This window comes from Ictalurus furcatus, chromosome 8 (assembly GCF_023375685.1).
Source record: "Ictalurus furcatus strain D&B chromosome 8, Billie_1.0, whole genome shotgun sequence".
In the NCBI taxonomy this organism is placed as follows: domain Eukaryota; kingdom Metazoa; phylum Chordata; class Actinopteri; order Siluriformes; family Ictaluridae; genus Ictalurus; species Ictalurus furcatus.
In genome coordinates, this window is record NC_071262.1 from 6483017 (window position 1) to 6509817 (window position 26801).

General features: G+C 37.1%; 1 protein-coding gene across 2 annotated transcripts in view; it reads right to left on the reverse strand.

Moving 5' to 3' along the window:
- Nucleotides 1-2592: 2592 nt before the first annotated feature.
- clint1a (clathrin interactor 1a) overlaps nt 2593-26801 on the reverse strand; it is a 28092-nt gene continuing 3883 nt past the window's right edge. The window contains exons 2-12 of one of the 2 annotated variants that reach the window (XM_053630428.1): nt 22422-22526; nt 21032-21128; nt 16899-17007; nt 15891-16055; nt 14692-14866; nt 11919-12144; nt 11544-11631; nt 7534-7611; nt 6487-6611; nt 5145-5328; nt 2593-4324 (exon numbers count right to left, since the gene is read on the reverse strand). In XM_053630428.1, the coding sequence (XP_053486403.1) occupies nt 3996-4324; nt 5145-5328; nt 6487-6611; nt 7534-7611; nt 11544-11631; nt 11919-12144; nt 14692-14866; nt 15891-16055; nt 16899-17007; nt 21032-21128; nt 22422-22526 (1681 nt within the window). In that variant the 3' untranslated portion in view covers nt 2593-3995. Of the gene's footprint in view, nt 4325-5144; nt 5329-6486; nt 6735-7533; nt 7612-11543; nt 11632-11918; nt 12145-14691; nt 14867-15890; nt 16056-16898; nt 17008-21031; nt 21129-22421; nt 22527-26801 lie in introns of both variants that reach the window. The other variant, XM_053630427.1, reaches the window with a different exon arrangement.

Genomic DNA, 26801 nt, shown 5'->3' on the forward strand with positions numbered 1-26801 from the left:
ACTATTCAAGTAGCACTCAGTGTAAACGTAATTAGCAAGTTACTAGTTACTTCGGATCTGATCGAAATCCTGAATCTCAGACTACATGGAGAGCTTTAAGTCACGCCTCTCCTTGAAAGTCTGTCTGTTCTGTTTATATGATATAAAACCTGGGTTCAAATCTGAAGCAGCATATCTCAGTCCTGTGATGGATACAATAACACACAGCCTGTCATTTTCAACACACAACGTCACACACGCACACTGCAAAAAACAAACAGGTGAATGTCTTTATATGTCCTGTCTCCTTCTTCCCCCATTTTGGCCATTATCTCATTATCCAGGTCTGAGCCACTATAAAACTGAGCGGCTGTTGTGTCCACATTCAGACCACTGCAGCGTATCTCTCGACTCATGACCTCATTATATATGACAAACTAATTATTAAAACTATATATTAATGAATATTTAACAGTAATGGAGGAATGCCACTGAATGAAGTGAAGTAAAAGTACATTTTTGTGATTAAAAATGAACTTGAGTAAGAGTATAAGTATGGCCAGTTAAACCTACTCTTAAAAGTAAATTTTTTTCCTTCAAAAGTTACTCAAGTAAATGTAAAGAAGTAAATGTAGCGTGTTCCTCACCTCTGCTGTTGCTTAACAGACATCCACTAGATGGAGGTGTGAGACCAGTATGACAGGCTCCGTGCACAGCTACCGCTATCTGCTTAGAAGTGTTCAATATTATTGATACTTTTGCTATTGGCTCACTGCATCCAACATCTGCCAAAAGACAAGCAAATCTTTATACTTCGCTAATGTCTCTAGCTCAATTATCTTTTAAATACTTTTTAGAAACATTTTAACAAAAAAATCCTTTATTAGTTTAATAATAATGTGTTAAGAGCAACACTGAATAAAAGTCCCATCAGCACCCATTTTCATTTCACCTTCACTTTAGAGTAACATAATTGTGAAAGAGGACTGTCCTGTAGTTTTATGTTCTCATGTCAGTTAGAAATGACACACCAGTCTCAGTGGAGTTCATAAAGCACATTGTGAATAATTGAGCTTTTAAAGTTGGAAATTGAACATGGCACTCAGATTGTTACTGTCCTGACATTTTTGATTGTGATTACTCTTTATGCATACATAAGGCATAAATACACTACTTACTGCAGCCCATTGAACTTTTAAAGAACCATTTCCTCTTGATTTCTAATTTTAACCTGAACGTGTCCTGGCAAAAATAAATAAATAAATAAATAAAAATTGCAAATGCATACATGTGAAGTGCATTTTAGTCTACGACGGAAGCTAGGGGATGATCGGTCCTACTTTGGTGAAGCACTAAAGTATTTCACATTTAATACTGAAAGGTTATTTCTGGGTGGGTTTTTTCCATGTTGATGAAATTGCAATATTTTACACATTCAGTTTGTACATTTGAATCACACAAGAACCCACAGATGATGGAGATTTTGTAGGTTAAACCCTAACATTGCACTTACCCAGAGTTTCCATATAATCAGATTTTACAGCAAATCTCCCAGGACATTTTTTTTCCTCCAGATGTTTGCACCTGACATAGACCATTTAATTAAAAAGTTCAGAATGAACTCAGCTGTAAGTAAAGCAGTAAAATGAACCTAATGAGCTTTATATCCAGGTTTCACAAAGCTTCCTAGGAAACTGTTCATGGCTCTCCTTAGCTTTTCTGCCCAGCCAGCTTACAACTGTTTATTATTCCTAAGTGGCTCAGTTTTGTGCATATTTATGATGTGGCCAGTTGGCCTTGGCTGTGGGAACACATGTGGCCAGATGGAGGCTCTCCTGCACTGCCACTCACTCTCTTACCACCACAAGTCAAAGTCATGCACAGCATCAACATTTATAAATATTACAGCTAAACAAAACCATAGCCCAGTGTCTCAATTTTGGTGCACTTTATAATTATTATTATTAAAAAAAAAGGCAGTTTCGATAGAGCAAGACTACGAGTGTGAAAGTTAACCACAAAAATTAAAATACATTTTATCATTTGTCAGCTGAATAAACTTTTAAATAAGTTTAAATAAATTTGATGGCAAAGGTTAAAAAAATAAGAGGAATGTTACAGCAGTATAACTTAGGGCTGGGCGATGACAAAAACATATCACGATACTTGAGGACATTTCCATGACACACAATGCAGATTACAATACATAATTTAGCTAGACTGTCTAAAAAACAGTAGTAAAATAAATGAAAAACTATTAAACTGATGGACGATACTTTTCTTGAATGCCTACAAAGACAAAGATCACATTTTAAACAATGATGTCAAATCAACGACATCCATTCAGTATCATTAAATTTTTGAATCATAAATTTTTTTTTTTTTTTTTTTTTTTTTTTTAAATGTACAGCACCATACCAACGATCTCAAAAAATGTATCACATAATTTATCATAATATATCGATATTATATCAATATATCGCCCAGACCTAGTATAACTTCATCATGGAATTATAGTTACAGGAATTAAAAGGTAATTATCTTAATTACAGAAAAAAAATGTTAAATGTTATGCTTTAATGCAGTGAAGTGGAAAAACACAAAACTCCAAAATCCAGGTGAAAATCAACTGTTTAATCTCTGATACAAAAAACTATCATAGGTACAATCAAATCAGTGTATGAATGTGAGGACATACACTGCACACCTTAGAAGAAGGAAGTTTTGTTGGTTGTTTGAGATTTGCATACAAAGTATAGTGTTTTCCAGTAAAGATCCATAGCCCATATACATGATTCCCCAATCTTACACATACACCCTACCAAAAAAAAAAAATCAATCCCTTGGAAAACAGACGAGAGAAGGCAGAATTTGGTCATTTGTGTGCGTGTGCTGCTTCTGAATGGGAGGAAAGGCAGTTTGAGTCCCTGCTCCTGGCAATACAGAGATGGTCTTAAAGATACAACATTCCACTTGGTGAGCAGAACCTCACTCATCTCCGTATACAGCCTCACCCAACTCACTCATCATGATCTGACTTGCATAAAGAAACGACTCTCATATCAGGTTCAGAAAACATTTAAAAAAAAAAACCAAAACAAAACAAACAAACAAAAAACACCCCATTTTAATCAATCATTCACACTAGCCATGCAGTGAAAACAGAGGAACACAGGTAAAAAAAAAAAAAAAGAAAAAAAAAAAAGAAAAAAAAAGAGAAATCATGCATACGTTTATGCTCAAATGTCTACAGTACCTGTAATAAATACTGTAATTTAATTTGTCTTAAGAAATTTTCAAGAGAAAAAGGTATAGGCAACAGGTTGATAGGCACTATGTATGTAAGGACACTGAATGACCAATGCCTCAGTGTGTGACTGATGCGCATTCACATAAAAATGCTAAACAGATCACATTTCTGTATAAAAATATATCCCCATTCCAAAGGCCACAGCGGTTGCTCTTAACATGATTCTCACTCGCTCCATCTGGCTTTAGTTATGCACAGTTTCACACAATTTGAAACAACTAATTATTAATAGTTAGATTAATAAACCCATATTTAAATAACTTATATCCATTTTCAGTAATATTTACAAGGTTATGTATAGGAGAATAGAAAAGACAGGGAATAACTTTAGATCAGACCAAACATATCGAATAATCCTCAGTAAGGACAGAAAGGAGCGGGAATAGTATTTGGGGCTAGTCACCGTCATTACATTTATATATACGTGATCCTGCCGTTAAGATTCTTTCAAGATTTAAAGCAATGTTAAGTGGAAGCGCTATCACATATTTCTTCTCTTACACAAAGACAAACCATTGTCCATGTGGCTCCTGGGCCAGACTGATTAGATTCACCTTTTTACACATCAGTATTGTGTAAGGAATAATAGAATTCTGGGCAGCCATAATTGACATCTTTCAAGTACTCTTTGTTTGCAGCTCTTTTAAAATCCTTCATGCTCCTGCCTTCCAGAAAGATTGTCCTAGCGTACCTCCATCTCTCCTATTCATTTGCCAAAGTTGGCAAAGTCAGCAAAGGCATCGTGCTTCTGTTGTGCCATGGCAGAGCTCATACTCATGACTGGCACCGACATTCCCATACCCATGCCAACAGCTCCTGGCATTCCCATGTTCATGTTCATTCCCATCATGCCCTGATTGAGTGGCATGCCTCCCATAGGAGTTACACCCATAGCACCACCTCCCATGGCAGGTGGCATGCCCATGTTTCCCATCATGGGGTTAGTGGGGGGTCGCACAGAGGTAGGACTGGGCTGCATGCCAAGGCTCATGCCAGCAAAACCCTGTGTCATCATGTTGACTGGGACTTGAACTCCTAAAGAACAAAAAAGAAGAACAAAGTGTCTTAAAGAACTAATATTATAATATAGTAATCAATTTTGAAAATGTCGTTTAAAAAAAAAAAAATCTATTTTTGAAGATATTTTTGCAGCTTTCCTAATCACGTTAATATACTTGTACAGCAGTGTTTCACAATTCACAATCATTCTGTTTTAAAAAAAAGTTTTAAACAGGTAATATAACATACCAAATGTTGTTGTGATACTGGGTTGTCCACCAGGCATACCATTAATATAATATATTTTATATATATATATATATATATATATATATTATATATATATTAAACATATTTTTACAGCACTAACATGGTGGTTCCACTTTTCTCCGTTTTAAATAGGCACTATAAGCATGATGCATTAAAGCCTTTCAGAAGGATCGCAGTGCAGAATCAGTACCTGGCTAAGGTGCTCAATCACCTATTGCTGGTGTTTCTGTTTTATTACTGGCATTATCTGGCATGGCTGATGATGATATTTTAATAGGATAGGCTACAAAATGAAAATTCATTTAGATAAGTAAATTATTCATGCTAGATAAGTGAGGACTATGATCATTATTAATAACATGTCATGATGTTGTATGTATGGTTAGTTACCAGATCATTTAGACTACTGATCCAAGTCATTATGTTACAGATCTAACTTAAACAAATTAACAGATCAATTCAAAATCCATTTTAATAAACATTTTAAGCATGTCTGGTTACAGGGTGTTTTGAAATCGATTATACTCTGGTTATCAGAGCCAGATATTTTGTCTGGCTGTGTGTTTGTGGACTGCTGAGCCATTACCATGATACTGCATCATGTTGAGTGTGGGCTGAGTTGGTTTGGGAGGCTGCATGCCAGGAGCCAGGTAGTCCAGACTGATGTTGACACTGGAATCAGACCAAGTGGATGGCATGGAGGCCTTCTTGGCTTCTTGTTTTTCTAAAGACTGCTGAGGCACCAGTGGAGTCCCCATACTCTGCAGAGGCTGAGCCAACAGTGGGAAAACAGAGGTTTAATAACCAAGGATGACCACTGCACCCCATAATGGCAAAGGTGTTCTAACAGTCTTCTCATTCACCTATACTAGTAGTCTTTTTTTCTTCTCTTTTTTTTACACAATTACAAGATTTTGTTATGGTTAGGGACATTTTATATTATATATATATATATATATATATTTATTTATTTTAAGTCCAAAATAAGAGTCGGCATGAAAAATGCTTAAGATTGCAGCAAAATCTCTTGAGGTTATCAGGTTTCTTGACAGTTATTAGACTATAACAATGATGACTAAGAAGCTTTCTTTTATTGTTTGCATGTGTGGGGGTTTACTTTTTTCTTTAGCCAAACAAATGTTGCCATTTTAAAGTAGGTCAGGTTTTTAGCATGCAAATATCTTTACATGAGGCTTTTGTTTCAGTTTAATGATTTTCTGACTCAAACTTGTTCTTCCTCATTCTGCTAGTCTCTGTGATGGGTGTCCCAGGGGGCAGGGGTTGGTGGATAATGTGAAGGGGGTGGGTGGAAATTGTTCCAGTACTGTATGTTAAGCCTCCTTTGTCTTGCTTTCATGTTCCTCTGCTCTCAAAACCGCCTGCTCAAAATCTCAACCAGTATTGTCTTTCCTTAGGTAAATCTTGTTTAGTGAGCTTTTCCACTCTAAACGTGCTGTATTAATTATGCTACAGATGGGGGTTCAGATGTTTTACTCAATATACTCTATATAGCCTAATGTGCTTTCTATGCAAAATGTGAAGAAGGGAATATAAATCAAGAAACACATGACAATTGCAGATGTTAATGTAAAATAAAAACTAAGTTATACCTGCATATTAAAAATAAATAAATAAATAAAATAACTTATTAATCAAACCAAGAATAACTTGTGTCATAGTTAACATCTACAAATGAACAAATCAGAACATTCTACTTAGAAGCGATTAACATGTTAAAGAGTCTGCTCCTTCACAAAAGTCTCAATTACTACAGATATGCTCTACCTTTTATTACATTCAGTGGGTTAAGAAAAAAAAAGTGGTTGCAAGCTGAATGGTTCACAGTCAACAACAAACTTATGAATTTGTGAAAGATGCAGTCAACTCCAAAATATGAACACGACACAATAAATGGAGGTCTCACACACCTGAGATTTGGATAAGGGCAGGCCCATGCTTTGAGTGCTGGTCATGGAGAAGTTTATGCTTTGGGAAGCACTGATGTTGGTGCTGAGAGAAGGACCCATGAGGTCAAACAGGTCAGCAGAGGGCACTGTGGAGGCAGGAGCAGGAGCAAACAGGTCTGTTGTTGAAGGATTCACAGGCGGAGGGGCTGGCTGCACATCTGAAAACGTGTTCCAGTCCCCAAAGTCTCCGTTTCCACTAGATGCTGAGGCTAAGCGGACAAGTCTTTAATGAACAGCTTGTAAATAGGAACTCAAGTCACATGTTACAAGTTAGGTTTGTAGATAAACCACACAAGTCTAGTTTGATACTTTTAATACTGCATAAAACACCTGCACAAAACGTATGCTTTCCAAGGAGTCTAGGACACATAAAGCAATGGTAAATATCAGCCACCCCAAAACACAGTCTCTGCAGACAACTGTTCATAATCCTAAGCATCACATGAGCATAGGGCTTAGTCTAGTTCATTCCCCTTTCTCCCAAGCAGACAGTGGGAGATGTTTTGCCCAACATGAGCTGAAATATGTCTGTCCTCATTAGCTTTAGCACAGAGCTCAACCATATGGCTCCCTTTCCTTTTCAATATTTAAGAGCTTTATGTTCTCTGGTTTTCATAAAAAGGCAGATGATGACAACAGGCGACGGCCCCATTGAAAATACCAACAGCCTTCTGTTACATTTGTGCTACTACCACTGAGGTGGGGGAGGTTTTTTTTTTTTACTTCTATTGATAAATACAATTCAAACTATTTTAAGCCAATACATTCTAATACTTAACTATTCATTATTTCAATGACCATATGTTGAAAATCTTCTCCATTGGTTTAATTTCATTTTATAACTTGAAAATCATTTTTTCTACCTTTTTACAATATGCTTAAACTTTGTTTCAATAACATTACAAGGCTTTCTTTGCTAAATGGGTTGTTGTAATGACTTTACCAATGACACCAGTGATGCAATGACCTATGCCTAAACTTTCTGATATAGTATTTACACATCCATACCAGCTGCTGAAGGAAGACTGGCTGTAGCTGCAGGTGATGAGAAATCTGCAAAGCCTCCAAACAGATCGGAGCTTAAACCTAGACAACAGGAGGGGAAAAGAAAAAGATCAATTAAAAAGATTTTTCAGTTATAATTGAGAAAAAGTCTTCTTGTGTGAAATCAAGATACAGTATCTCACAAAAGTGAGTACACCCCTCACATTTTTGTAAATATTTGATTATATCTTTTCATGTGACAACACTGAAGAAATGACACTTTGCTACAATGTAAAGTAGTGAGTGTACAGCTTGTGTAACTGTAAATTTGCTGTCCCCTCAAAATAACTCAACATACAGCCATTAATGTCTAAACCGCTGGCAACAAAAGTGAGTACACCCCTAAGTGAAAATATCCAAATTGGGCCCTCACTTTTGTGAGATGTCAGACCTCCTTCCAACTTTAATACGACGCTTCAATCCAACACTGTCCCCACCCAGTTCCCACCTGTTCCAACAATGCCCCATTATATACAGGTACAACATAAGTTTGGTTGTCACAATTATTACACTTTATGCAAAATTTACAAAGAATGCAAATGTCGAGAGCATTTATTAAAAGAAAATTTTTCTTGAATAGAAACCAAAAAATAATTCATTACACAAATTTAAACCAACCTCAAAATCAGCCAAGTTAATTACTAATGCAAATATTTTTAAAAATATTGTGATTGTCTAGGCTTTGTACATGTATACAGTCATGTGAAAAAATAAGTACACCCCATGGAAATTGTTGACTTTTTTTTTTTTTTTTTTAAACACCATATATTTACTAGCAAACATTTGATCATCTTTGAAGCAGTGCCTATTAATGAAGTTGATATGTGAACAAAACCACAAGGAAAATTTGACTTTCAATCATTTATTCTACAGAAATATCAATAGATGTGATATTCTTCTGTGGAAAAAGTAAATACACCCTTGGTCTCAAAGCTAGTATTGCACCCTTTAGCAGAAATAACTTCTAGGTGTTTTGCATAGTTGTCCAACAGGCTTGCTAGAATTTTTGACCACTCTTCCATGCAATATAGTTTCAGCTGCAATATGTTTGAGGGTTTTCTAGCATGCACTGCCTGTTTCAAATCCCACCACAACATTTAAATGGATTCAAATCTGGGCTTTAATGAGACCATTCCATAACCCTCCATTTCTTCTTTTTGAGCCATTCCTTGGTGGATTTGTTAGTGTGCTTTGGATGATTATCCTGTTGAAAGGTCCAGCTTCAACTTTTGGACAGATGGTCCCACATTATCTTCAAGCACTCTTTGATATGATGCAGAATTCATAGTTGAATCAATGAATGCAAGCTGTCCAGTTCCTGAGATAGCGAAGCAACTCCAAACCAGAAGATTTCCACCACCGTGCTTCACAATTGGTATGAGGTGCTTCTCCTGAAAAGTTGTCTTTGGTCTGTGCCAAACATGTCTGCTGTTACTGTGGCCAAATAACTCTATCTTTGATTCGTCTGTCCAGAGCACATTATTCCAAAAGACCTGGTCTTTCCACAAATTTCACATGCCAGAAAAAAGCCTTTGCAAGACTACAGTTTGACAATGAGCATATAGGCAATCTCTTTCTGATTGTAGAACATGCACTTTGACACCAAGAGTTGCAAGACGACTTAGGAGATCCGGTGATCAAGCAGATCCTTGGAGACTTCTCTTTGCATCAGACGGTCTGCTCTTCGGCTGAATTTGCTGGGACGGCCAGTCCTGGACAAATTGGCAGTCATTTGAAATCTGTGTCATTTGTAGATTATTTTCTTTACAGTGGAATGATGCATTTCAATTAATTTGGAGATCTTTTAAAATCCCTTGCCAGACTCATAGGCATCCACAATCTTTTTTCTGAAGACCTTACAGAACTCTTTAAATCTTGGCATGATGACATCACACACCTCAATAGCAATGGGAACACCAGACACTAAATATTAGAGAGGTATAAATAAGACAGGTTCTACCTGCACTCCCTAAGCAGGATCTAATCACTGGCACACAATCTTCAACACCTGATTCTAATTTTATGGATTTGAAGGTGTGATAAATGTAGGGGGTTTACTTACATTTTACATGTGACTGATTTGTTTTTTTGTTAATTTAAATCGTGAAAGTTAATACAAAATGTACATTTTATGTGCAATTTGTCAGAGTGCATCAACTTCATTAATAGGCACTGTTTAAAAGAGGATCAAGTGTTTGCTTGTACAAATGTCAAACAAGCAAACAATTTCCATGGAGTATACTTATTTTTTCACATGACATGACTGTACATATTCACATGTGCATGCACATTCAAGCACAGATATACTCAAACAGAAATAAATACATGTGCACATGAAAACACATACACAAAGAAGCAAACATGAACATTCCTATGTATGAGGCGGACTTGGTGATGCATGTGGCAACATCCACACAAGCACAGAAACTTAAAAGCTTGGGGAGAGAGAAAAAAGAAAAAAAAAAAAAATCACGAGTGAGGTATTACTGACGGATTTTATGTCTTAGAATAAAACATAAAAATATCATGAGCTTGTGTTAACCACAGCATTTAACCAAAACCCATAAAAAAAACCCCCAATGACTTCAGGACAGTGGAACCGGAAAGCTAAAAAATGCCAACTCATTTCTAGGTTTGAGGACTCATTTTTACAGCATTAATTTTTACATTTGTTTGTGCTATACATCAAGGACATTTGGGTGGTATGACATGTGGTATGGCCTCTATATTTTTGCTCTTGAAGTCTTCTTCAAACGGTGGATTGTGATGCCTTAACCCCTGCCCTGTGAAGGTTGTTTGTGATACCACTGACTGGTGTTTTGGGGGTTTTCTTCACAGCTCTTACAAAGTTTCTGTCATCAGCTGTTGTTTTCCTTGGCTGACCCATTTGGTGTCTGTTGCTCACTACACAAGTGATTTCTTTCTATCTGTGCAATGCCTCTGATTGATATTCCGTCTTTTCTCAGCTTCAAAATGACTTGCTTTTCTTTCATATACAGCTCTCTGATCTTCATGTTGGCTTATCCTTTTTAACAACAAACAGAGTCATCATAGGTGAAACTGAAGGCTAAAACCAAGAGTAGATGTTCAGAGCTATTTACTGTTTAAACAATAAATCTAACAGGACACGCCTGGGCAACATGCAACACCTGTTAGTCACATGTTCCAATATTTTTGCTCACCTACAAATAATTATTAGTTTTTCACTTCAGGTTTGTTGGCTGAAATGCAACATTAAATACAGAAAAGGGATGATTTTACTTTGATGTCTAGCTTCACATTATAGAAACCTAGTTTTTTTTCCACTGTAATATACTTTCAAGTAACATACAACACTGCTTCACTTTGCTCAATGAATACCCTCAGAGGGGAAAAAAAGACCGGCTGTTGGCTTGTTATCTGCCCACACAAACGGTCCCCGTTTCTTGTTGGATTTAGTGGAATGTGGTTGGAAAACTGATGCTGAGAGACAGAAGCAGCTGTTTGACTGATGTATATTAGGAAAGTGGAGAACGAGATAGGAAGAAATGGGAACACCACATCTGCTCAGCACTCCACCTCCACAAGGGACCACTCTAACATCTGGTCCTGGCAACTAACTGCTCCAGTGGACAGGGGCTACAGGACAGCCCATCTGGTGCACGATGCGTGCACGCACGCGCACACACACACACGGCCATGCAATGAAACTGTTATTCATCTTCTTCCACAAGAATCCTTGCTTTACTTCAGAAATGGATCAGAACTCCCTGAACATGATCTACTCCATAGCTCACACCACTCAACTCATCAGATGAGTTATTTTAACAAGGCTGAATGACAGCAAATAATATGATTTAAGGTACATGAACTATGAATATGGGTCTTAATTGTAACATTACTTTCTATTGAGAAGTGCTGTTCAATTTACATCCTCCCCACTAAGATATTTCTTATCGGTATGAAATATATTAAATGTGTATGTGCGAGATAACCTGTGGAAGCTGGCTTCACGGGTGTAGAATCCACCAAGAACAAGTCCACCAGACCTCCACTAGACTGACTTGTACCTGTGTCAGTTGGCTGATGCAAGAAAAGAGAGGCATGATTAAAAAAAAAAAAAAAAAAAATCCACAGCAATGACTATATGCCATTAAACAATTCATGTGTTTAACTTTATATTCAATTACATTCACTGTTTCTAGCTTCCCCAGAGCAGAGCGTGCATCCGTGTTTATTAATTTCCTTTATTTTTTCACAGTATGATTCCATGGTTCCTGACTTCACATTAACTATTCCATGTTACTAATGTTATAGTAATTAACAATTATAAAGAGCTACACTTAAAGAAATGCTTCAATCTTTATTACCTTGGTGGCATTTGTGTTTGTAGCAGCTTTATCTCCAGTGTAATTGGCAGCTGCCCCCAGGTCTATGGTTTTTGATGGGGTGGCTCCTTTCTTTCGCGTGGCAGTAGTCTCGGTGGCCTGAACGATCTGAACACTTTTGGTTGTCACAGTCTCCTCATCATCTTTGAATTCAGTCCTGCCTGACTGCCTGTTTTGGAAATCTCTATTTCTTTCTTCCTCTGGCTCACTTGAAGAAAAGAAAAAAAAAAAAAAGGTGAAGTTGAAAGTGTTTGCATACATTCTCCCTTTGTGCATAGATTCCACTGTAAGCAATGTTTCCATTTAGACAGTCATGTGAAAAAATAAATACACCCCATTGAAACTGTTGGCTTTTTTTTTGCATATTTGTACAAGCAAACATTTGATCATATTTGAAACAAAACCTATTAATGAAGTTGATATACTTGAACAATCATTTATTCAACAGAAATATAAACAGATGTGATATTCTTCTGTTTAAAAAAGTACAACCCCAATTCCGGAAAAGTTGGGACAGTATGGAAAATGCAAAAACAAACAAACGAGTCATCCGAAAATTAAATTTCACCCCGTACTATATTAAACATACATTACTTGATGTTTTACTTTAGTGAATTTAATTTATTTTGAAAATATACACTCATTTCAAATCTGATGACTGCAACACACTCTAGAAAAGTTGGGACCGTCGACTGTTTACTACTGTGCAACATCACCTTTTCTTTTAATAATACTTATTAAGAGTTTGGGCGCTGAGTGAAGACACCAGTTGGTTAAGTTTAGCAAGTGGAATTTTCCACCATTTATCTATTATGCATTTCTTCAGCTGCGCAACTGCACGAGGCCTTCGTTGCCTTATTTTGCGCTTCATAATGCGCCACATATTCTTAATCGGAGACAGGTCAGGAGTGCAGGCAGGCCATGCTAGCACCCGCACTCTCTGCTTATGCAACCATGTGCTTATGATCTGGGCAGAATGTGGTTTGGCGTTGTCCTGCTCTGGATGGCAGCATATGTTGCTCCAAAATGTGTACATATCTTTCTGCATTAATGGTGCCCTCATAGATGTGCAAGTTACCCATGGGCACTGACACACCCCCAAGCCATGACAGAAGCTGGCTTTTGGACCTGACGCTGATAACAGCTTGGATGGTCCTTTTCCTCTTTGGCCCAGAGAACACGACGGCTGTTTTGTCCAAAAACTATTTGAAATGTTGACTCGTCAGACCACAAAACACGATTCCACTGCGGTACTGTCCACCTCAGATAAGACTGAGCCCAGAGAAGTCGGCAGCGCTTCTGGACAGTTTTTGAGTATGGTTTCCGCTTTGCATAGTAAAGCATTAACTTGTATCTGTGGATGCAGCGGCGAATGGTGTTGACTGGCAAAGGTTTACCAAAGTATTCCCGAGCCCATATCAGGAGACAGGAGGCAGTGAAGCAACCCCAAACCATAACATTTCCACCACTGTGCTTCATAGTTGGTATGAGGTGCTTCTCCCGAAAAGCTGTCTTTGGTCTGCGCCAAACATGTCTGCTGTTACTGTGGCCAAATAACTCTGTCTTTGATTCGTCTGTTCAGAGAACATTATTCCAAAAGGTCTGGCGTTTGCCTACATGCTCATTGGCAAACTGTAGTCTTGCAAAGGCTTTTTCCTGGCACGCCGCCCATGCAGGTCAAATTTGTGTAGTCTCTTTCTGATTGTAGAAGCATGCATTTTGACACCAACAGTTGCAAGACTTACTAGCAGAACCTGTGATGAAATTTTGGGGTTCTTGGAGACTTCTTTTTGCATCAGATGGTCTGTTCTTGGGCTGAATTTGCTGGGACAGGCAGTCCTGGACAAATTGGCAGTCATTTGAAATCTGTGCCATTTGTAGATTATTTTCTTTACAGTGGAATGATGTTAGATCTTGGCATGTTAATATCACACACCTCAATAGCAATAGGAACACCAGACACTAGATATGAGTGGGATTTAAATAAGATGGGTTCCACCTGCACTCCCTAAGCAGGATCTCATCACTCGCACTCAATCTTGAACACCTGATTCAAATTTTATGGATTTGAAAGCATGATAAATGTAGGGGTGTACTTACTTTTTCAATGTGACAGGCCTGTTTTTTTTTTAATGTTAATTTAAATTGTGAAAATGACTACAAAAGGTCAATTTTATGTGGCATTTGATAGAGTGCATCAACTCTACTAATAGGCACCGTTTCAAAGAGGATGAAATGTCTGCTTACATTGAAATGTCAAAAAAAGCCAACAATTTTCATGGGGTATACTTATTTTTTCACATGACTAAGTAAGTGAAAATGCAAATTGTAGTTTCCACATTGACTGCTGTTATGCAAATATTCTTAAGAGCATGTGGCAGGAATACCAGAGAGGGGAAAATGGAAAAAATAATATAAATAAATAAATAAAAAAATAAAAAATAAATAAAATAAAAAATAAATAAAAAAAATCACAAAAACACCAGACAAGCGGTCACTATCCCAGAAAATTCCATGTTTCAATGTTAGCTTTCAATAATTAGCTTTTAGGTGCAGAACACAAAACTGCAGAGCTGGAAGCTGAAGGTTCCTTCCACAATTTGATAGTTTAAACATCTTAATCATGAAGGCCTTAAAGCTGGATCATGTGTTCATAGCAGGACAAATTAAAAAATCTTCAGGACAATGGGCAGTCCGTCTGCTTGTCTGTTAGAACAGAAGATTAAGAAAGTTTGACACCACCTGAGGCACTGACCCGAATCTGTCAGGCGAGTCATCTCTGTCTTTCCTGCGGAACGTGTTTATAGTGTCGTTAATTGTGCTGCCAATCTTGTCACTGATCTCTCCCAATTTCTCACTAAACGGGAAAGCGCCTTTATTGTTCTCCCAGTCATCATCCCACTTGGAGTGTGATTCGTATCTGTCGCCAGCTTGAACAGACGGAAAAGGAGAACAGCAAGTTCAAAGACAGACAATAAACCCGATTGCAAAACTTACAAGTAGAACTTCTGTACTGTAACAGCTGAGTCATTTAAGACTGACTACTACTACAACAAGCTACTTCATTTGTATTATAAACTGAAGCCATTTCAAAGCTATTTGATGTGAACAATAACCGATGCTCTTGAGCTGTATCTGCATGATTGTATCAGATATTATACATTGGATACATGGAAAATTGCGTGAATGAGCAAGTGTACAGGTGTTCCCAATAAAATGAGTACACAAAAATAATTTTGTCTTTGAATGCTACTGTGGTAGCATAATAAATTGTCAATAAATTAAACATATTAATCAATTTGACAGTTTCTGTGTTTTGTGCAATTATATAAAAAGACAGTTATCAACAACACTTTACAGTGGGATAAAATGGGTAAGGTGCAGTGGGAGAAAATAATATTGGCTTCGAATGGTTTGGTATTTTAAATGCTTTGGTGTCTCTTTAGTGACACTGGCCATCACTTAGCTGGAATCATTAGGTCACACACTCACCCTTTCAGTTAATGATAAAATTATTACCACAAAATGTTGTAATTAAACTAAAACAACTGAACAGTATTTAGGTTAAATAAAGTAAAAATATTAAAAAGAAGCAAACAAACATGTAGCTTGATAGTTCATATTTTTAAAAATCTAATTTAAGAGATACATTAATTCAGTAACATCAAATATCTCAAATGTATGCAGTCATGTAGTAAGAACAATAGGAGTCTTACTGGCTAAGAAAATAAAGCCAGAGTTCACTCATCTGGCAAAACAAACCCCCTGGGAGGAAGAGAGAATCGGAGAAGAAAGAAGACCGAGAATCACATGGAATCACATGATAAACAACTCCCCAGTCATAGCACATCCAACTAAGTGCGAGTCCCTGCTGAGCATTAGGATGAGAGTGAGTGACTGAGTATGAGTGAGAGAGAGAAAATGGAGGAAATCATTTCTGAGAGCAGGACTCACCGTATCTGAAGTCCCCCATGCTTTCAGAGGACACGCCGATATATTTGTCCCGGTTTTTCTTGGCCTTCTTCCTCTCCTCTCTCAGCCTGTCATCATCCTGCACAAACTCCACCATCTCTTTTACCTTCTGCCGTACGTTAATGCCTTGGTCCTTCCCATTCTCATCTGCAAAAATGACCTCTTGCTGACTTTAATCTCTTTAAGACCATGCCTCCTGCTGTGCAAACCAATATCTATGCATAGCAACAATCTGATGTATGAAAGCATCATGAGGTAGAATTCAGTCAAAACATGTTTCATTGCCAAATTGTCAAAAAGAGCTAGTTTTGCATTTGGACTAAAACTGTAATTTTTCTGGAAATGTTGTGCTGAGACTTGGGTAACTATGGCGATTGGTTAGGAAAGAGAGCAGGCTTGTGTGGTGGGTAAGTTTCAGTCTCTTAAGAATCTTCATCAACATCAGCTTCAACCATGAAGCCAGTGCATGACAAACAGACCTGGCTATAACAGAAAATGCTTACATCAGTTCCTGTCTTAAGGTGCACTATATTAAACTAAAGACATATGTAACATATGGTATACTTATTAAACAATATACAGAATACGCTGCAAGTAAATGTGTGGAACTTTGTCACAGCTGCATAATAGTAAGGCAGCAGAAATCTCATTTAAAAAGATCATTCGCACTTGCAGTAGCAAAGTGCATTGATAAAGGGAAGATGTAATAATGGGTGCTAGAAAATATTTTTCAATAATTGAAGAATTAGCATTTATTTTCACGTATGTTAACCCTTAACATGTTTTGACAAGCCCATGATTATGTAATCTAGTTGCTCCATCTTTTTAGAAATGTTCACATAATATACTCTCATGGAAACATAATTCTTAAAATTATTTTAAATGTAATAATTCATTACATAATTCTTAAAGCATTTGGTTGGAAACACACAGTGAGGTAAGAGTGAGAAACACACATTCTAGCACACTGAACTTATGCTGCTGACTCACCTATAAAGTGATAGCTCTCAATGGAGCGCAGGTCAAACAGGTGCTCTCGTGTGCTGGTGACCACCCGCTCAGACCCGTTTCGGACCAGGTAACCCAGCAGCAGTAAGGACTGAAAAAAACAGTATGGATCAGTTAAAAAGACTATAAAAAGAGAGTGGCAGTCAATTTTTTCCCCCCTAATGTAAGAGGTGACATTTGTCTGCAAAATCATACGGTGTACTCACACTAGGCTATCTGTACCATCTGACCCCCAAAGTCCAGTTCGTTTGAATAGCGCGATCACTCCGTACCGTGCTCAGGCCTGCTTGAAGAGGTGGGCTCAGGCACGGTACGCATCTAGTGTGATCGCTTCTAAATAAGCCACAATAATAATAAAAATCTTTATTTTATATAGCACCATTAAAAAGTAGCTTCTCAATGGAAAGGCACTTTACATAAACACAATCATGTATAGATACAAATCATACAAAAATAAGCATACATACCAACAGTCAAAAATAAATAAATAAATAAATCTAAAGTCAAGTAAAAGCTAACCTGAAAAAAGTAAATTTTAAGATAAGTAACATTACAATGAGAGATTCCATTGTGCTATACCAGAGCGATTTTCTTCCTGTTTTCTTCAAAACAAAAAGCTGCATCGTAATGACGCGAGCGTGCTCAGGCCCGGAACATCAAGTGCAGTGTGAGTGCAGGCCAGCGGGGGAGTGGGGAGGGGGGACAATAGTGCTTGGGCACGGTACAAGGCAACCGGGCCCAGAGCGAGTACGCCCATAGACACGACTAAAATAATCAGGGCCCTGTAGAGTTCCTTAAAAAAAAGTAGGTTTTTGAGCTAGACTTTTCTCAGATAAGGAAAAAGAAAACAATGACAATGCCAATCAAATTGGTGTGATGGGACTATAGTCTATAGCCACTTTTCCACTGCACGATACGGCCCGACTCATTTTACTTTTCTGGACTTGCTTTTCCACTACAGTTTAGTGCTGCCTCAACGTGGGTGCTATCTTCCACAAGCTTTCACGCAGGAATAATGTTTTATCGAAGCCCTGCGCGGTCGGCCATATTCCAAATGCCTTTCCTGTTCACTTAACATGGACCCTATTAAGGATGTAAATTAATGGTGTTATAGACCTTACGTAGTGCTCGATATGCTCTATTAGGGCTGCACGATTATGGCCAAAATGATAATCACGATTATTTTGATCAATATTGAGATCTCGATTATTTATCGCGATTATTAATTGATTTTAGGACAACATATTTTTTATTGCACTTTCACATTTAAATAAACAGACTGCTGCTTTCACCTCCATGTCGTGCTACATTCCTGCTAATGTACAAATCTTTGCATCAAATTAGACTGGTCCTTAAATTGCATCATCTCGTGGAAGCAAATATAAATAAAATTGTACCCAAAATATAGGATAAGTAAAAATAAAAATGCCATCAACCAAATGAAAATATGCATCAAATATAACAATATGCAACCAAATGAAAACAATTCAGGCGTATGCAGAAAAGTCAATAACAGTGTTTACAGGAGGAGCAAGACAATTTCTTTTAGGAGCACTTGTGCTCCTAATTACAAAAATTTAAGAGTACAGTTGAAGTTGAGGTTTTTTTATTTATTTATTTTTAGAGATGGTAACATTAATGTGCCACAATATAACACACAAGTAGGCATGAGAAAACTTGAGCTGGACAATTATGACAGTGTGAGCCATGACAAATTAATTTACCTTCTGATAAACTAAATGTAATATTTTCAGTTAATTTTACAGACTGTATGTAAAAAACCACTGTTAACCTGTTCCACCTTGTAAACAAATACAATAAACATCAGTGTTCAGTGTTTGAAGTCTGCTCCTCTTAAATATATTTAAAGCTACACTATTAGACATTTTCCACTGTCATGGTTCTGGGCTGGAGTCAGTCACTCGAACCACTCTGTGTATATTGTGTATATATCTGAATAATCTCATATAGGATGTGATTGGGTGAGTTCATTTACCAATCACAAAGCTCTTTAGTTTAATGGTGTTCATTACTGATGCTCTGATCAGGATTTTTACGACCGAAACCGATCCAGATACCGATCTTTTTTTGTTTAAGCTTTAATCAGGAGGTCTATCATAAACAGTTAAATGTAAGCTCTCTGCTCATGGTTACTGTTAAATTAATTAAAATAATAGCAGTGAGATACTGTTGGTTAAGTGATAAATAAACAAGCATGCAATATTTATTTTTAAATATCTTAAAAACAATGGAGAGTCCTAATTAAAAGTAGACTAACACAAGCATGATCCATATTTGGAAAAAGGCTAAAAGTCTTCTAAGGAGATAGCTTACTAAGCCTAATGTCAAATTGATATTAAATGCAACCCATAGCAATTAAACATTCTTTCACTTCTCATTTTATTTATATTTCATGAAGTTATCATAATATCTATTTATTATTATACAATATAATTTTAAAATATAATATATATATTATGAATATAGATAGAATTTTATATATATTTATATATATATATATATATATATATATATATATATATATATAATCATTTATTTATAACTAAGCACATTTTCTGTCTTTACATTTTATTAGTTTTCTGTTTGTTTATCAGTTTTAGATGGGTTCCCCAGTACAGTGTTGCCATGTCTGCTGATAATATTTTTTTACTGGGGGATTAAATCAAAACATAGAAACTGGAATTGACTTTTCTGGTGATATCTGGCAACCTTAAGTTTAAATGAAGTGAATACGCTATATATTTGAGTTAGTGAAGAGCGTGAAGGAGAGTAGCAGCGTACTCCATTTGAACAGTTGCTAATCTTGATTATTAAATAATTCCTCACCAATCATAAAGAAGTTTGAATTAAACCCACGTTGTAGTGTTAGCATTATTATTAATTTACTCCGCTCGATGCAGCTGCATCTACACGAGCAGGTGAAAGTTCAGGTCATTTTGGGGGATCAATAAAAGATGGCGGTTTGTGAGATTGGGAAGTTGAGAGAAGCATATGATGTACAGCGTTACTTTTGTCATCATAATGGCTTCTCTGCAGTATTTACACACTTGGTCGGATGACCGAGGAGATGAAAAGCAGTGTGAAAGTAACTGTTGCTCGGTGTAGATGCATTTTGGACTTCCTGTAGTTTTTATTCCGAGTGTATTATACAACTCTGAACAGGTCACTCGGACTGGTGCGAATAAATATTTATTCACAGTCGCACAAAGTACTTTTCAGTCGCAAACGTGAGTGAAATGGTCGCACTGTAGAGCCCCGAGTTTATCTGCAAAGTTTTTTTTCCCTGTTCTGCATGATGAGGTTTAATGTCCCCAACAACCTCTGTGGTGCCATTTAGCATCGTGCTAGTGTCATGATTTCCCCTCGCAGAAAAACTGGCAGCTCGAGCGCTAAAATGCTAACACCATTTCCGGTTTTTGGCATTACAAAATGATGTCATCCCTGTGCCACTCTATGGTGGTTGGCTGCAAATTTAGGAAGCACTTGATTTGATCTGCAGCGGAGTTTTCTACGAGTGGAGGACGAAATTTGAACGTCGATCATGTTCATTTAATCGTGGGCAGTCAAAATCTTAATCGCGATCGATATTTGATTAATTGTGCAGCCCTAGGCTCTATATATCTAGATTCAGCCATGATAGGAGGGACTTTGATAAATGCCTGTTTGGAAATCGGTAACAAGCGAGATTTAAAAATCTTAGACAGAAACCTTTGTTGTAATTTTATCTGTAATTAGATGATACATCATTTTCAATTAATAGAATATTACCATATGCAAAGTATGTATAAAATGACATTTATTCAGGCACACTACAGAACCACTCATTAAGGAGAATCCTTACTCGCTCAGTGGGTGGCTCATATTTAGTATCGGCTCGGCTTGCTTGGAACCTTGACCGAGGTGGTACTAAAAAAAGTATCAGGTACTATCCACAGTGGAAAACCCTCAAAAAGCGAGCAGAGTCAAATCGAATCATACCGTGCAGTGGAAAAGTGCCATGTGTAAAACTAATCCCAACTGAATAAAGCTATAGTGATATCCCCTCACATCCATAATCACTACTATGCTAAAGAGCATACAATCATAACATTTACCTTGTAAACCCTCCGCCAGTTTTTCTTGTTGTCCTTCAGCATTCGGAACCACAGCATGTTCATTACTTCTGGAAACTGCTCATACATGAACGTAGCTCTACGCATACACACAGACAGCAATGAGCTAATTCAAGGACAATGGACAAATAAAATGAGAGCAGCAGCAGATCAATATGACCATTAAAATACACTATAATGCCAAAGGTTTGTGGACACCTGACCTGATACAATCCCCTCTGAAACAATCAGAAGTGCAAGGCCAATTAATTTGTTTTTTTGCTGTAGACTGAAGACATTTTGGTTTGAGATCAAAAGATGAATATGAGAAGAATTTCATCTTTTACTTCCTGGTATTTATATGTAGATGTGTTAAAGGACAAACATAGCACATTTTATATCAGACCACCCAATTTGCAGGCAAGCAAAAAATATTGGAACATGTGACTGACAGTTGTTCCTTGTTAACCAGGTGTGTCCTGTTAGATTTATTGTTTAAACAATAAATAGCTCTAAACATCTAATCTTGGTTTTAGCCTTCAGTTTCACCTATGAAGACTGTCTTTGTTGTTGAAAAGGATAAGCCAGATAAAATCAGAGAGCAGTCTACAGGAGAAAGGCAAGCCATTTTGAAGCTGAAACCAAAAATCTGGTATCGTCACTGAGTCAAAGGCTTGATGCACTTACTGCAAGCAAGGGATATGTAACCAAATATTAAGTGTTCTTTACTTTAATTTATTTCAAAAGTATGTTCCTATACTTTTGCTCACCTAAAGATTGGGGGGTCTGATACAAAAGGTTCTATGTCGTTTAAGACATTTAGAGGAAAGTACCACGAAATAAAAGCTGAAATCCTAAACTCTCATCTTATATCAATCTTTTGATCTCACACCCAAATGTCTTTGGCATTTAGTACAAACAAATGAATTGGTCTTGCCATTCCAATAGTTTTGCAAGGGACTGTATGTGCTTGTTGAACATCCCATTATAGATTTAGTGCCCCTTTGCGGTTATAATAACTTCCACTCTAGATTTTGGAATCTAGTGGAACCCATTGCTTTGGGTATTTGCTCATTCAGCTACAGGAACATTCGTAAGGTTGGACACTCATGTTGGGAGAGATGGCATGGTGTGCAGTCAACTTTCCAGCGTATCCTAAAAGTGTTCAGTGGAGTTGAAGGCTCTTTGCAGGCCACTCAGATCATCCACTTCAACTTTCAAACAATGTGTTAGTTCCAGTGAAAGGGAAATCTTAATGCTACAATATACAAAGACATTCTATACACAATTATGTGCTTCCAAATTTGTGGCAATATTTTGGGAAAGAACCACATATGGGTGTGATGGTCAGGTGTCCACATATTTTTGGCCATATGGTGTACCTCTTACTTACTTGGCTATCTCTCCCATTAGCTGGCCAGAGGGTCCCCATGGGTCATCGTTTGTGGCCTCTCGAACCTTAGATTCAATTTCTGAATAGTTCATAACAACATTGGTTCTGTAAAAGAAGATCACATTAACCAGCAAAAGTTTAATTAATAAGTTTAATCTAATTATGAGTTACTGAAAAACAAATCAAATCAGGAGAGTACTAATACGGCTATTGACTATAATTTAACTCATTGCTGACTACAACAACTTTCTAAAAACAAAAACAAAGAAAGTTGCCCCTTCAACTTAATTTTTGCTCTTAAAGGTAGGAAGATGCCCTCAACCACCAAGTTTAGGACATAACATCAAGTCACATGGTAAAGTACCACTTCTGTACTTCAAATGAGATTATGGTAGTATTTGCTTTGGATCAATGAACACATAAAATTGCAACACTGACTATATAGTTCAGTGTTTTGAGAAGATAAATCCATCATGAACTTCACAGATCACTCAAAGCACGAACATTAGCTGCCTGACTTGTTCCTATCAAAAGACAAGCTTTCATGGTTTCTACCCCCACTTAGTTGAAAATGCAGTTGATTATGGCGCAATACCGCAGCCATATTTCAGGTTCTACAGCTCAAACAACTTCAAATAATCTGCAACACCACAGGACTTACACAGCACATGGCACGGTATATACACTGTGTCAAACTAGAGCACCGGTGCTGAATTTGGTTACCTTTTCCAATTTCTCATGGATTTGAAGCCATTAAACATTATTTTAAAATTTTGCCTAGAGTAATATTGTCTCATTGCGTTGTAGCTTGCTCTTACATTTTCTTCCCCCATGAGCCACAAATTTGCCATCTTCTAGTTAGGGTAAATCTTGAATGGCTTCCTATTCACTATGTTTTCACCCTTCATATAATAATGGAGCTAAATACCCCGTCTACTTCCCCCACAATTACTACAGAAAAACGCTTAAGATTCAGACACAGAAAATGTACGACAAGGCCTGCAATCAAATGGCTCTGTTTTTTCACTAAAAATTAAAGTATTGGCTCACTTTGCTGAGAAAAGTGAAAGTATGCTTCTCTTAATTTTCACTAACCATGAAGTATGACAACACTAATGTGTCGTCATTGCACCAGCAATAATCTGTGACCATAAATTTTAGTGGAGCAGGACAACCTTATTAACGACTTAACGATTAACGATTATCATCTGATTATTTTTTATAACAACCATTTCATAGGAGGTTGGGAGTAAAAAACACTCATCCAGCATATAATTCAGCAGCTCCTTTTAATTGGTTTTAGACGTACTGTTGTTCAACTGTGTTGGCTACAGTAAGTGTGTTTGCAATCACCATTGTCACTCAGAAGCGCCAAGATCATTAACCAGGATTATGTTGTGAATAAAAATGACATGAAATAAACATGAGGGAGACCTAGTATCCAGTAAAGGGGAGAAGAAGAAATGACGACGGGCACCTAGACACACAGAAGCGGTATTAGGTGGATATTGACGAATTGGATTCACACTTTAAAGATCTTTTAAGAGTAATGAACTATGGTTTATTAGTCAAAAAGTCAAAAAGAAGTATAAGAGCTGAGGAGTGCTAACACACACACACACACACACACACACACACACACACTCTCGTACAGTCAAGGGCGGGCATGTAGACATGACACACACACTCTGTCTCTCTCTCTCTCTCTCTCTCACACACATAATATTATAACTTTATAAGAATAATAAAAAGGAGTATTAAGATATTATAAGGGTAATATCTTATAATAATAAAATATATACTCTTTATAAAAATAGAGTAGTAGGATATGTAGGATAGTAGAAGGGTAATATAATGATATTATGAAGTAGGAAGTACAGTAAACCATTTTGCAAGCAGTATAACTATATATAAAATAGAGATATAGAGCAAATATGAAAATAAATTATAAACTAGAAATACAGAAAAATGTAACTTACTCATAATTCAGATGGTGAAGATTCTTGTCTCGCAAGGAAGGCCTTAATTTTAAGAGAAAACCATGAGGAGCCATTTATAAGGGTAGCTGAGTCAAGCTGCCCCCCCCCGCGAGATAATAGTGAGACCAAGGTCACTCTAAATTGTTTTGTCTCTCCACTTTTGAATCTAATGGTAACTTGGAAAGCCCTTTTCCAAAACATAATGGTAACTTGGAAAGCCCTTTTTCAGAACCTAATGGTAAATTGGAAAGGCCTTTTTCAAAACATAATGGTAATGTAGATGAGCTCTTTTTTAACCCTATTGGTATTGATATAGTCTTTTTGAAATATATTGGTTATCTACTGTGTAAATACAGTATAAATACTGGAGCTTGAGCTCCGGGTGTCAGATCACTTCTGAGAATTCTCATCAGTGTGGATCTCGTGTGGTGGAACAGAACCAATAAATCTGGACCCTTGCTTCTTCTCACTCACAGCTGGTATCTTTTTTCTATCTCCAACTGGGTTCAGAGGTAGATGTGAGTATTTGCTTCTATGTTGAATTTTAAGTGTTTTTGGGTAATAGGCTAAATTTGAGCCAGCAATTAACAGGTTTAAGCTAAATTTCTCAAAGTCCACACAAAGACCTGAAACTTGCCCCAAAATTCCAGCAGTGCAAAAGGGACATACATTATTGTTCTTAATCTCAGCCATTGTGTGAGAAACAAGGTCATCTTGATGGAAAAGCGTTTTTTATGTAATGATATTATACACTCCATAATCCCCCCCTTCATTTTCCAACATATTTTACAATTGAAATGGTTCACACAAAGCAACCTCACTTTTGGTGGTTGTAAAGTATTCTCAAAACTATCCCAACTTGCCTTAAAAATGGCCAACCTGGCAACCGTTAACTGTCCTGTTCACTTCATAGAGTGAGCATCGGACAGTGATTCATACTCCAACTGGCCTGCATTAGGGTTCCCATTTTGAACACTAGGTGCAATAATAACTGTACCAAGCTAAATGGGGCAGTGAGCACGTGCCCCACGAGTGCATAAACAGGGTACTCAATCTTAGCTGCAAAGGACCTGATTCCACTTGCCTAATCATTTTCATCTTAGTTTCCAATCAACTACCAATCGTGCCCTCCTATTTGGCTGGACTGAAAGCCTGCAGCCACACTGGCCCTTTGAAGATATGATTGAAGACCCCTGGCACAACCATTAAAAAGGCGACCAAATGAATAGAACATCGGCTTATTGACTTGTCTGTCAAATAGCAACATTATTATTATTTTTTTTTTTTTAAATGTTGGTCACTCAAAACAGGTAATTGGTATTTCACAAGAATTTTAACCTGCATCTATTAGACCTGCTACAGCTTCTCCTTTCCTAAGTATTATCAATGTCAGTTATTCTGAACTTGATGGCTAGCTAGTTATGTTGAATCAGATAAAAACACACAAACAGCCCAACACTTCCTTCGAAACTGAACAGTCCCTCCCCCACTACACCCTTTTCTTCCTGCTGGTGGGAAACAAAAATACTGTTTAAACATCATTCAATTATGCTAATAATGAACAACGCTACAGCTTTTAAGTAACAACTGTTTCTGCATTCACAAAGTTTATTGAAAGGGCAGGTCCATGACATCCTTAGTACAAGTTGCTAACTGAAATCTGTTAAGCACTAAAGGGACACGAATGAAAAACCAGGCAGTCTGGATCTGCAAGAGGTGTGAGCTGAAAAATTAGGTGTGCCAGAAAATTGAGATCAAACTTGCGAATCAAAAGAACATCCGATGAAAACCTCTGGCATTCAATACAACCTATGGGTTTTGACAATCTAGCTAGTTTGTTTTAGGAGACAAAGCAACAAAGACCAAACCATGGCTACTCAAGAGCAAAAAGCTTACTAAAATATAATTATATATAAAATTACACATGCCCTGCTGCATAGTATATAATAGTTTCACTGAGAAGTCTGCAACATGCAGATGAGCATTGAGCAACCTAATTTTTTTTTTTTTTTTAACCACATCAAGCATCAAGTCCTGGGAAAAATCACAAATGCAGCATAAGCAATCAACAAGAATAAACAATTTGAGGTGTAAATAGTCTAATGCAGGCCATTATTAATCTATACAAAAGGAGATTATTTTTTATTTAGGCCATTTTCTGTTTTTTTTTGCGCTAGCAACAACCCAGATCTGTTGCACTGATATACACTGCTGCATTTTCTTTATTTCCTGCTGATAGTGGCTTTCACGAGACGCAGCAACTTCCCTGCTGTCAAGACTCATAATGTAACTGCTGTTTGCTCAATACATACGTTCTCAAAGGACTTCCTGTAATGCTCCAACTCAGAAATAAAAAAACCTTTTCCCCCCTGCGAGACTTCACCACATATTAAAACTAAAT